At 39.2% G+C, this 12,508-nt stretch overlaps 1 protein-coding gene across 4 annotated transcripts in view; it reads left to right on the forward strand.

Annotated features, from left to right (window-relative positions):
* Positions 1–10,398, forward strand: part of sema3d (sema domain, immunoglobulin domain (Ig), short basic domain, secreted, (semaphorin) 3D) — a 30,758-nt gene extending 20,360 nt beyond the window's left edge. For 3 of the 4 annotated variants that reach the window (XM_060878209.1, XM_060878206.1, XM_060878207.1), the window contains exons 9-18: positions 21–135; positions 313–382; positions 756–900; positions 1,418–1,640; positions 1,823–1,911; positions 1,995–2,036; positions 2,605–2,762; positions 3,664–3,728; positions 4,162–4,292; positions 8,868–10,398. In XM_060878209.1, the coding sequence (XP_060734192.1) occupies positions 21–135; positions 313–382; positions 756–900; positions 1,418–1,640; positions 1,823–1,911; positions 1,995–2,036; positions 2,605–2,762; positions 3,664–3,728; positions 4,162–4,292; positions 8,868–9,263 (1,434 nt within the window). In that variant the 3' untranslated portion in view covers positions 9,264–10,398. The remainder of the gene's footprint in view (positions 1–20; positions 136–312; positions 383–755; positions 901–1,417; positions 1,641–1,822; positions 1,912–1,994; positions 2,037–2,604; positions 2,763–3,663; positions 3,729–4,161; positions 4,293–8,867) is intronic. The other variant, XM_060878208.1, reaches the window with a different exon arrangement.
* The last annotated feature ends 2,110 nt before the right edge of the window (positions 10,399–12,508 follow it).

A 12,508-nucleotide genomic window follows, 5' to 3' on the forward strand; every position in this document is an offset into this window, starting at 1 on the left:
TATGCATTTGTGTGTTTCAGAATGATGTAGGTGGTTTGAGAAGTCTGACCAACAAGTGGACAACGTTCCTCAAAGCTCGGCTAGTGTGTTCCATCCCAGGGACAGATGGTGTGGATACACACTTTGATGAACTCCGTAAGTGGGTGATTTTGGGTGACACGCACGCACACACACACACACACACACAGTGTGCTTATTAGAGCGTTGTTTCACCTGATGACCACACATATTTATATTTCTAGTTTTTTTATATCTATTTATATATATAATATATTCAATATATTTGTTTGTTTGTATATGTGTGCATTGTAGAGGACATCTTTATGGTTTCAACTAGAGATGAGAAAAACCCCAAAGTGTATGGAGTCTTCACTACTACCAGGTACTCCTTCTGTTCTTGTTGTCACTAGAAGAATACAGGCATGATTCTGAGTCCATGCAGAAAACCACCCAGAGCTTTGACCTTCATTACAGTGTTTACTACTCAAACAGCCTTACAGTGTTGTGTACTTTATGAATTTGAGTTTATTATGAACAGCTCATCTAAATGTCCAAACATACACAGACAGTGCATACAAAGTTTTGCTTTCATTACTGCAGACTTCTAATTTTGCTGTTCTCTGTTTTATTTTGCCAAAATTTTACATTAAACATAAGGCTAGAGAACATAGTTTGCTTCAAATGTAAATTAATGACTGTATTTCATAATATCCATAAACCTTTACCGATGTATTTGTTCTTGTGTGTACCATCAGTTCTATCTTTAAAGGATCAGCAGTGTGTATGTACAATATGGAGGACATCCGTGCTGTATTTAATGGGCCTTATGCTCATAAAGAGGGACCAGATCACCGTTGGGTGGAATATGAGGGGAAAATCCCCTACCCAAGACCTGGCACGGTCAGGACATTTTTTTTTTTTTTTTAACACTTTTTACAATTCCACATATTATTAGCAGCATTTTTGTATAGCATAACCTTCTGTCATTGTCTTAAAATATCATATAAAATGTCTATCATATTTTTCACAATGACACATGATGAATGAAACAAGTTTATTCCACTCAGAGAGTGACTTTCAGTATAGACAGTTGTGTGCATATATATTGTAGCTTTAGGGTTCACCACAAGAGGGCGATAAATCCTAAGAATTATGCTATTTCATTCTGAAAATGACATTATTTACAACACCGATATTTTTTCTTGTATTTTTTTGTATTGAGATATTTGTATAGGAGGTAATATATATGTATTTCAAATATAATGGCAGCAGAAGCTGAGTTGTGAGCTTATGATCTGAAATTGGGAGGTCAAAATCCACAACCGCTTGGCTCTTGAGCATAGCATTTACTGTAGTGCAAGATGCTTTAGAATAAAGCATCCACCAAATGACTAACTGTAAATGTTTCCCCATACAGTGTCCGAGTCGCACATATGACCCACGCATTAAGACCACCAAAGATTTCCCAGATGATGTCATTAGTTTTATCCGTATGCACCCACTTATGTACCAGTCTGTGTACCCGATTACCGGTCGGCCTATCTTCACGAGGATCAACACAGAGTATCGGCTCACGCAGATCGCCGTAGACCGCGTCTCTGCTGATGATGGCCATTATGCTGTCATGTTCCTGGGCACAGGTAAAATCACACACATAACATGATCGTGCACATGAGATCAGTACTTACTATTTATTTTTTTTATTATACATACAATATGTATATGCTTAAAAAAATTACAAAAAAACACCAGTAGAGGGTGAGATGAGTCACTTTTGTGGAAAAAAACAGATGTGAAGTGTTGCTGTTTGTATGTTTTATAGATGCTGGCTCAGTTTTAAAGGTGGTTAGCATCACACAGGAAAATTGGGCTGCAGAAGAGGTGGTGCTAGAAGAATTACAAGTGTTTAAGGTAAACTCAAAGACAACAAAAAAACCCAAAAATGATCTATTTCTTAAATCTATCTCTTCTAACTGTTTTGTGTCTTATTTCAGAATCCGTCTCCCATCCTTAGCATGGAAATCTCTTCTAAACAGGTATAGAAAATATATGACACATGCCTATTTCTTCACTTTCTTTATGCTTTTTTTGTTGGATATATTTGGGTTCTTGAGATGTATGCACTGTAATTCCATTATTTATTACTCTAAAAAAAAAAGTTTTCTTAAAATTTCCACCAGTGTGTCTCTCTTTCATACATGACACACACATTCCTCCTTCTCCTGTTTGTCTCATTATCTGCTTAAGTACGTGGCTGGGTCAGACACAGGACAAACCAAATTCAGTCACTTTCTCCAGGCTATTTTTTCTTTCCTCTGTTTCTCCTCTCTTTCTCAAACTGCGAAACCTCTATATACATTTGCTTTTCTTCTCTGACTAGTCTGACGTTTATCAAAACAGATCTAGGTATATGGTTGAAAGAACAAATAAACACAGTGTTTACTTAAAGATGAACAAATTACAGCGCCATAAGGACAGAGCAAATAAATCGCATTTACTTGTGGTTCTTTCAGGTCATTATAAATATTGTCTGCAAGAACTTTTCCTGGCCTTGCGTCTGTATTTGTTCTGTGTGTGAGGTAGTGTTGTACTGTGTGTCTTTAGCAGCAGCTGTTTGTTGGAGGGGAAGATGGTCTAGTGCTGGTGGCTCTGCACAGGTGCCACATTTACGGCCAGGGCTGTGCTGAATGCTGCCTGGCCAGAGACCCATACTGCGCCTGGGACGGCTCGCACTGCTCCAGATACATACCTGCATCCAAGAGGTGAACGCACACATATGAATACATGTTTACATCTTGTGGTGGTTAGCAATAATGTGTTTAGTGTTCTGAGTAGTTTAGTCAGTGTGACCAGTGAGAAAGAATAGTATAATTAGGAAAAGTATAATAATGCAAAAGTGCAAATGAGCAAGGGTTAATATTGTGAAAGGAGTAAAGCTTAGATAAGCAAAAAAAAAAAAATGGCCTGAGAATTAGAAGGAGCTAAAGCCATAGTACAGCCAGGATGTTGTAGTATGAGAAAGTAATGTGAGTTTGTGGCTTGTATGAGTTAGGGGACATAACTAGTATTCGTAAATACTTGGTTAGAGAAGTAGAGAGCAAGTGTGCTATATCATGCCCTCACTGTGACCTACTATTTTTTTCTTCCAGATTTCAGCTTAAGAAAAAAAGAAAAATAATAATATTTGATTTTGCACCGCAGCTCCAGGGCTGTGGGGTGTTGTGGGAGTGGACTGGACAGGCAAATTGATTAGAGGAGCTTTGTTGTTGAGATGATGTATGTTAGCTGCCAAAGAAGTTTTGTTGCCCTTTTCTCTCTTTTAGGTTTGCTGCTGACACAAGCAGGTCAGGTCATTTCTAGCTGATGCTGAGTCAGAGAAAGAGAGAGATATTAGTTTAGGAGATTTTGCACATGCTGATTGTCATGTGGTCTGCAACTCAAGCACACTTCATACTTCATTAATTCTTACAGTTCATTATGATCTCAGTTTTATGTGTTACAATAGAATGCCTTGTCAACATGCAAATATGTTCAGATAAAATGGGGATATAATTTGAATTAGATTTTAAGAATATATTTTACAAGATTACAAGACTTACAGAAACAGACAGGTTTAAGATTATATCTAGACACAGCAGAACTAACAAAACAAATTTGTTACAGGAGGGCTCGCAGACAGGACATCAAACATGGAGACCCATCCAGCCAGTGTTGGGATGCAGACGAGGGTAAGTTCGTTTGTGTGCATGATAGAAATGGAATATCTGATGAAGACATGGCTTGTCCAAATTTTTATTTTTTCCTATTTGGTTACTAAGTATAAGTTTAGGGTTTGGGTGTAGAATAGCATTCATTTAACTACACTGATTATTATGTTTGAAAAATCCTCACAAGGATAGTAAGACAAACCTGTGTGTGTGTGTGTGTGTGTGTGTGCGTGTGCCATGTCTAAAAGCTTACTAAAAGCTCTTCATTGTACTTTAGAGAAAATGCAGTATTGTCCAGAGGGGCTCATGTGTAAGAATTCACTAACAAATCTTAAAACTACTCTCCCCCTATATCATTCATACAGTATACTCAGGCATACACACATCTTCTTACACCCCCATCATCTAAATGCATTCTCTCTTCCATTTCTTATACTGTTGTGTGCAATTTTAGGGAAGAATGTAGAGGAGAAAGTACTGTATGGTGTGGAGAATAACTCCTCTTTCCTGGAGTGTCAGCCTAAATCCCAGCAGGCCAAGATCCGCTGGTTTATCCAAAGACCAGGAGCAGACCACCGCCAAGAGGTAACTAGAACACATAACATAACTAGAACACAAACCTGAGAAGTCTTTCTCAGGTTTCTTCAGGTTTGGTTACATGTTATATGTTTGTAAGCAAGCAAGACCATATTATAAATCTTTTATGTTCATTCAAAAAAGCTACGCTATATTTAAACATAACTTATCATGATTGAATTGCGGTGTGAGTTCACACTGATGAATTTAAAACAAACATTTATGTCTGGCCAATGATTAAACTCCTTTGGCTGGTCTGACTATAAATTGTTTCACAAAAAGGGGCAGCATGGTATTGTTTTTTTTTTTTTTTACAGTTGTTTAGTGTTCACGGCTGCAAAAATAGATAGCAATAAACTTGGACCTGTTGGTTCTGTACCTTGTGTGTCGAAAGGATTATAATTAGTACAATTAAATAAATTCTCCTTTTTCTCATGGAACAGGAGCACAGGGAATAACAGATCACATAATTCACACATTCACATGTTTTTACACAGTATATACAATATGAAGTAAATCTAGAATAATTTACAGTAAACATCAGCAGTAATTACATATAATTACAGTGCAAGGGCTGTTAAATGTGAAAGTTCCAGTTACATGTCAATCAGGTTCTCTAGGTAGATGTGTGAAGAGTCCTTGTTCAATAAGGTTATGGCAAGTCCTTAGTGTTTCTAACTCTCTGCATCCCACCACTAAGATAAGAACTGCTGGGAGAGAGATTTATTATGTAGTGAAGGCACTACAGGTGCAAGTATGTATAATATACACAGCTAGATCGTAACTTGTCTATACCTGAGCCGCAGGCACAAATTGGGGATGTGGGCAGATAAGCTTGTCCTCTCGTTTAAAGCGTTGTACTCTTTTTGAGGAACATTGAAGTCCAACATGTACAATCAATGCTTTAAGACAGTCCTAATCCAGGTTGTAAACATGCCTAGACTTTCTCTCATTCAGCCCCCCACACAGTGGGTCTATTGAAAGCACATGCTGCTGTGTACTTGGCTAACACTTTCTCCCTACAAATGTTTGGTGCTGCAGGGTTTAGCATATTTCAACAGTTGAATCATGTTAATGATCAACATTTTTTGATTCTAAAATGTAGTTTTATAAAAAGAATATGGTATAAAAAGGATTTGTTTACAGTGCAAGCAGATACATAACAGAAACAGCTATGAAAATAACTGAAGTACCTACATCATTACTTAGAAGAGTACACAGTCATGTGCTCCTGAGTGAAATTACTGATATTGGCATAAAATGGAAAACATTTATGTGGTCAACAAGTCTTATAAAAATACTCTTTGTACACCTAGATAATTAAGCAAAACCAAAGAACCTTTATTCCTCAGATAACATGATTTTTGGGCTTTTTCTCCATAAAGAAGTGCTTTTTTTTAAGTGTTCTCCATAAAGAAGTGTTTTTTTTATTCAGACAAAGGCAGTGGAACAATTAAAAAGTAAACAAGTTGATTTGGAGATGAACAGATGAACTGATAAGGATGGAGAAAGGGAGATAGCAAATTCCATTTCTGTCATCTACTCACCATTTTCTCTCACTTTTTAAACCTGACCCGGAGACTGAACCTGATCACGAGACTCTAGTATTTCTTCAGCTTCTCGAGACTCTCACGTTTCTCCATCTATCCCCTAAAGCCATTTCTACCCTAGACATTTGAAAATATTCCATTGCCCTTATTCTCCCTCATACTGTATATGCACTGCCGCTACTAATCCAACACCCTCATCACCCACATATCCTCACCTCCTCTCTCTCTGAGAGTGGTTCACACTGCAGATATGAAGGAGGATTTGACCTTGTGCACTGTGTGGGTGTTTTTGTGTGTGCTTGTGAGTTATGATGAATGGATAGGCCCTGGACGAAGTCCTCTGAGTGTTATATCAGCAGCATTGTTGTATTGATCCATCACTACTGTACTTAATCACTCCTGAATAGCCAGAACACTCATGCATGCTTTGTGTGTGAGGGTGTGCGTGTGTGTGTCAGGCTTTGCCTAACCTTTGTGGGGGTCTAAAGAAATGTACTATATTTTGCTCACAGAAAACTCTTTAAATTCTCTCTGTGAGTAGACAGCAGCTCCCACTTTTAGCTTTGGTTATATTTTACACTTTCTCTTTCGTCACCCTCTTCTTCTTATGACTTTTTTCTTTATCTGTCCTTCCTGGACAAACAGATGAAGGATGACGCAGCTGCTCAGAGCACCTGTGATACACACACGCACACGTACACGCACACACACACGCACACACACACGCACACACACACACACACACACACACACACACACACACACACGCGCGCACACACACATTTTACACCTGCAGTGCAATCCTAAAATATGACCCAACACCTCGTAAAGAACCATGCTGTGTGATGGGAAAGGAACTCGTCCGTAATGTTTATGTGAATATAGCATGTGTGTATGTTTGTGTGAATGTTTATCCAAACTAAACAGATACAGAGTTCAGCATCCCATCCCTAAAACAGCATGTTTTCCTCCCACAGAGATGAATCTTTGCAGCCTTCTGGGCACTGTTTTGAGAGACAGGAGTTGTGCAGTGTCTCATGGATTCTTAAAGAATATTCCAACCATGCCATGTAATCTCTATAAACCGCATCTTGTGGGCAGTTAGGGCAAACAATATTTTTAACACATTTCTGTAGATGAACAGAAAAACTACTCACTTAATTTGGATGCATTATGGGTTGAATTTCGTCAGTAAACAGTTAAAATATACGAGTATTTAACAAGGATTCATGCACAAACATTATAATTGGCCTTTTGTATGTTAAGCTTTCCATAAGATTTTGTAAATTACACATGTAGAAGTATGGCTGTAAGCAAAACCACAGATTATTTCCTTGTAAAATGTAATTGCTTCTGTGAAAGGATGATAAACAGACTTAGAATGTAAATAATTATGTTTGTGAAGTGTTGCATGAACATTTATTGACTGGCCAACATCTGTGCGTCAAATGCTTTTAGAAATAAGATTTAAGTAAACAAGCTTTGTTATTAAGGGCAAGTAAAAGTGTCAAAATACACGTCACAACAACAAGAGAGTAAATACTGACTAATTTGAAAAGTCTAAGGTATTCCTTTATAGCGCAGTAAAAGGGCCTAAGTACAGTGTGTGTTCTTTATGGACTGGCCATTTTCAAATCATATTCACTGTATAGCATATAGTCAGTGAGTGAGGGGTGTTCTGTTGGTTTGATTTCCCAGCAGGCTTTTTTTTGTCTGACTTTGTGACTGATTCTGAACAGAAGGCCTTGCTCTCCTCAGTAAGCACATAAAAGAACAGTGGCCTCTTCCACAGCTTCAACTATGATCTGGTTCTGTTTTTACACAGACCCGATGCCTCACTCTTAGCCTTATGACATACATCTGACACACAACCTTATCACACACAGGAACCGTGACATCACCATGACAAATACACACACATTTCATCCTTACATGTTTCAGGCTGTTTGTGTTTTAGTCACAGGTATCACAGGTCACAAAGTCAGAGCTTAAACTCTTAATTGGATATTTTTTCTTCCTCCTACGAACATTGATCAACTCTAATTTGTTTCTTATGTGTAGTAAAACCTACCTGAGTGTGAAATGTTGTGTGCACATTATGCGCATGTACAGTATGAGTGAGTGTGCACTTTTTTAAAAAGGTGGTATGCTTTGAAGCTCCCACATTTCTCTTGAGCACAGCTGCATTGTTTTAGCTCTTGACAACCGCATGATGTGAATAAAGAACTGGCAGGCTTATAAACACAAGGGGGAGGTTTTTCTTTAGATGAAGGATTTTAGGATTTCTTTTAAAAAGGTCTAAAATGAGATAGTGATTGATAGATGACACAAAAGTAAGGAGATGCTATCATGCTTTAGACTGCCTTCTCTTTGACCATGTCATTGTGTCTTTATTACTGGAACAAACTGCATCCTCTCACAGCCTTCCCAGGGCTGACCCTTACATGCACACGGAGTGCACTTCCTGTGTCCGAGGCCACCAAAGTAGTGAACGTGCACTTTGAACGTATATCATAAAGGATACATCTCTCTCTCTCTCTCTCTCTCTCTCTCTCTCTCTCTCTCTCTCTCTCTCACTCACACACACACTTTGCTAATAATATAGAGCCTAGAGAGTTTCTCCTGATGTATCTAATAATAATGTAATGACCAATCAAATGCTGTAATTAGAGGTCAGCAGGAAGCTGAACCCTAAGGTGAAAGAGTGACCTTTGCCCCGTGTTTGGAGGGTTGGAATCATGCTGTGCACTGCTCCCCTTAGTGTGGCTGTGCACAAACCATCAGAATGATTTATGGCTAGGAAATCTACAGGTGACATGTGAATTCTCCATCTGCAGTTGGAGGCGACACCTAATTATTGCACAGAATGAGAAAGTGCACTTCATTTGAAACTAGACTGAAAAGCATAATGCTACATCTTTTTATAATTTGTGTGTTATTAAGGAGTAAATGCTAATAATGTTTAGCATCTTGAGTGAAGTCCATGCAAAGAATGTAATGTATTGACTGTTTAAAATATATTTGTGTGTTTCAGATCAAAGAGGATGAACGGGTATTGGTAACAGAGCGAGGATTGCTAATTCGCTGGGTGCAGCGTAGCGATGCTGGTTTGTATGTGTGCACAGCTCAGGAGCACAGCTTCACTCGTACACTCCTCCACCTCTCGCTGAGAGTCCTGGACCACAGCCACCTTCCTGGGCACCAGTCAGGCTCCAGCGGACCCCCTGATCACTCATTTCAGGACATGACATCTGAGTTGCGGCACAGTTACAAAGATTATGTACGTACTATGAGTGCACCCTCTCTGGAGGAGTACTGTGAAGTGTTGTGGCATAAGGAGAAGAAGCAGAGGCAGAAAGCTAAGTGGAAACACGTCCAGGAGCTCCGAAAGAGCAGGAACCGACGGCACCACCAGGGGGCCGCTATCTAAGTGAACAGTACTCAAAGGTGCAGGTAGGGGAGGGAGGGATTGATATCCATAGCCTGCATGTAACCTATTTCAACTATTTAAAGGGGTGAAACAAATCCTCTTAGAATCACAGCTTTGGCTTTCATGGTGCAGAAGCAGTATCTCTACCTATCATCAGGATACACAGACACTCTCAAGTATGAAATTGCAAAATCTACAACAGCTGTGTAAGTGAAGAACAGGTTCTACTTGCAAAACTACAGCTGAAAAGTTCTGCTCATGTACCTCTCTCGTAAATTCATACCATCTCCAGAGAAACAAGAGGATTCCTTTTCACAATGCGATGTGTAACCAGTAATGAAAATGCATTCATGTTGAATGACTGTAAATATATGTTTTGTACAGCAGTTTGTGCATGCAGTAGAATCGTTGACGTTTTAATTGCTTTCAGATTATGATGGTGTTCACACAGAAGGGCAAATCAAACTAAATTTGAAATAAATCCATATATAGGTAGTATTTTTACCTCACTACTAACTGGTTCACTCCAGATCTCAGGTTACAATCTGTTTAGAGTTTCACATGTTTCTCCCACATTCAGATGGTCTTTCTCAGGTTTCTTCAGGTTTTTTCTAAGAAAAATGCTGGTAGGTTGATCGGCATTGCTAAATTTCCCATCAGTATATCCATTTACTGTTATGGGACCGGCATCCTGCCCAGGATGTATTCCCACCTTGGGTTCCTGGGACAAGCTCCAAATCTACCATGATTGGGGCCAGGATAAATTGCTTACAGAAGATGGATGACTAAATGAAACTTGGACTTTGGACTGGTTAAACTGAAGTTTTAATTCCATTTGAAACTACCATACAAACATAACCTGAGTTTTATTGGACGAATATTCATATTTCATGTGTTTTGCCTTTCAGACTGCAGAACATATTCATGAACAAACCAAAAAAAATTGACTTGACTCCTGACTCCCTGACTGTCTGAACACAACCTAAGATGATAAGCAATATAATAAAGGTTCAATAGAAAAAAGTATCATATTTCTGTTTATTTTCATTGTTGACTTTTATAGCTAGTTTGTCTATGGTATATGAAGCTATTTATAATTACAACACAGTTGGAATAAACTCTTTCTTTTAAAGTTCTCTGACCTCAGACTTTTTTTTTGTCAAATAGTTGAAGACTGAAGAAATATCAATCTATTGTTTTCTTCCTTTTAAATCTGCTTTATTTTATAATTTTCCATTTTTTAAATTGGAGAAATTCACACAAATACAATTCGCTGATGCCGCTCTACACTAGGGTCATGCACTCCAGCTCTTGTGATTGAGAAATGCCACCAGTCTGGTCAGTTGGAAGAGCTGTCAAACACACAGAGATAAGATTAGAGGGAGCGGATGTACCTCACTGCCATCCATCATTCTTCACAGACTGACCTCACATTACCCTCCAGCCTGCAGCAGTGACTCCTGCACCCCGTGTGTGTAGTATGTGTCCAAGGTCGAGACTCTGTCCACATCATGACTCACTTCTCACCGCCAGTTGCTTTTGCTTCTGTTGAACTATAAAAGGGGTCAAGTTTAACAAGTCATTCACGGACCTACACAGTACAGGTTATGTCTGTAATTATACCTTGTCACTGTTAAATTCTTAAACCTAATTGGTTAGATTGTGGCCGTATATCTTAGAACGTAGTGCTTGGACGGTTGCTCCAACCAATTCAAGATTCAGTATCAACCAATTCAGTATCAACACTTACTTACAGTATAATGGCATCCTTCTGAAGCCAGAGGCAAGTCTTCAGGACAGGGGTCTTAGTGCTTTCTGTTTTTTGTTTTTTTTTTGGCAACATTTCAATGTTCCACACTTGAATTTCTTGTTCTATTCCACACTTGATGTTTGCATCTGCATTTCGGCAAAATTATTTGGGCACAAAATAATAATATATGAATAATTGCATTACAAATGATCATGGTTTCATGTTATTGCAAACTCAGAAGTTGAAGAAACTTTATCATGAGACTAAAATCCTTACCAGGGGGCACGGTGGCTTAGTGGTTAGCACGTTCGCCTCACACCTCCAGGGTCGGGGTTCGATTCCCGCCTCCGCCTTGTGTGTGTGGAGTTTGCATGTTCTCCCCGTGCCTCGGGGGTTTCCTCCGGGTACTCCGGTTTCCTCCCCCGGTCCAAAGACATGCATGGTAGGTTGATTGGCATCTCTGGAAAATTGTCCGTAGTGTGTGAGTGTGTGAGTGAATGAGAGTGTGTGTGCCCTGCGATGGGTTGGCACTCCGTCCAGGGTGTATCCTGCCTTGATGCCCAATGACGCCTGAGATAGGCACAGGCTCCCCGTGACCCGAGGTAGTTCGGATAAGCGGTAGAAAATGAGTGAGTGAGTGAGTGAGTGAGAGTAAAATCCTTACCAAGATGTAGTGATAAAAGCTCACTACAAGTGAATCACGGTCACTGACCTTTCCCTCACGTTCCAGTAATTCCCAACAGTGTCTGACTTAACTCTCGTGACTTCACCTGAATCCTACAGCTCTCTTCTTGACAGCAGGACATCTATTTTTCCTGCTTTAGCAAGGGGGATTGCCATGATGGGAAATAGGGAAAATAAGGGAAATAGAATTTTCTCTGATTGGAAAACTCATTAATCTGTGGAACTGGTTTCTTCTTTGTGTATGAGCAACAAGACAAGCAGAGCATAATATATTCACATCATTCCAATCACATGACACTGCCTAGGTCATAAATCAGCACTGTACTGCACTGAGAGAACAAAGAGTGAAGCAGAATGCTGTTGGTTGAGGGAGATTATGGCAGGATGAATTTGGTCCAGCTGGGTGTAGTGGAGAGAAATGAGGCTTTTTGCTAATGGGGCCTGTTTAGGCAGTGGTTCAACTGACCTGGTCAGCAGGGTCATTAGCAGTATGTCTGACTGCCCAGGCTGTGTCATTTGTTCTGGTCCAGATGCTCTGTTTGTTCTACTTGGTTGGTTAGGAATGTAAATTAGGCAGTTAGAATAATATGTTATTATTTTAGGTTTAGCAATCTTACTTATTTTAATGACTACATAGCACACAAATATGAAGGCATGAGTTGTTTATAGTCTGATGACCTGCTTCACGTTTGTGTATATGTGAGGTCTTATTTTTCTTTCTTTCTTTCTTTCTTTCTTTCTTTCTTTCTTTCAATAACATGCTTTCTATATGTATGCTGTTTTATTTAATTGCGTTTACAGACTTTACAGT

The sequence above is a fragment of the Tachysurus vachellii genome, chromosome 9 (genome assembly GCF_030014155.1).
Source record: "Tachysurus vachellii isolate PV-2020 chromosome 9, HZAU_Pvac_v1, whole genome shotgun sequence".
In the NCBI taxonomy this organism is placed as follows: domain Eukaryota; kingdom Metazoa; phylum Chordata; class Actinopteri; order Siluriformes; family Bagridae; genus Tachysurus; species Tachysurus vachellii.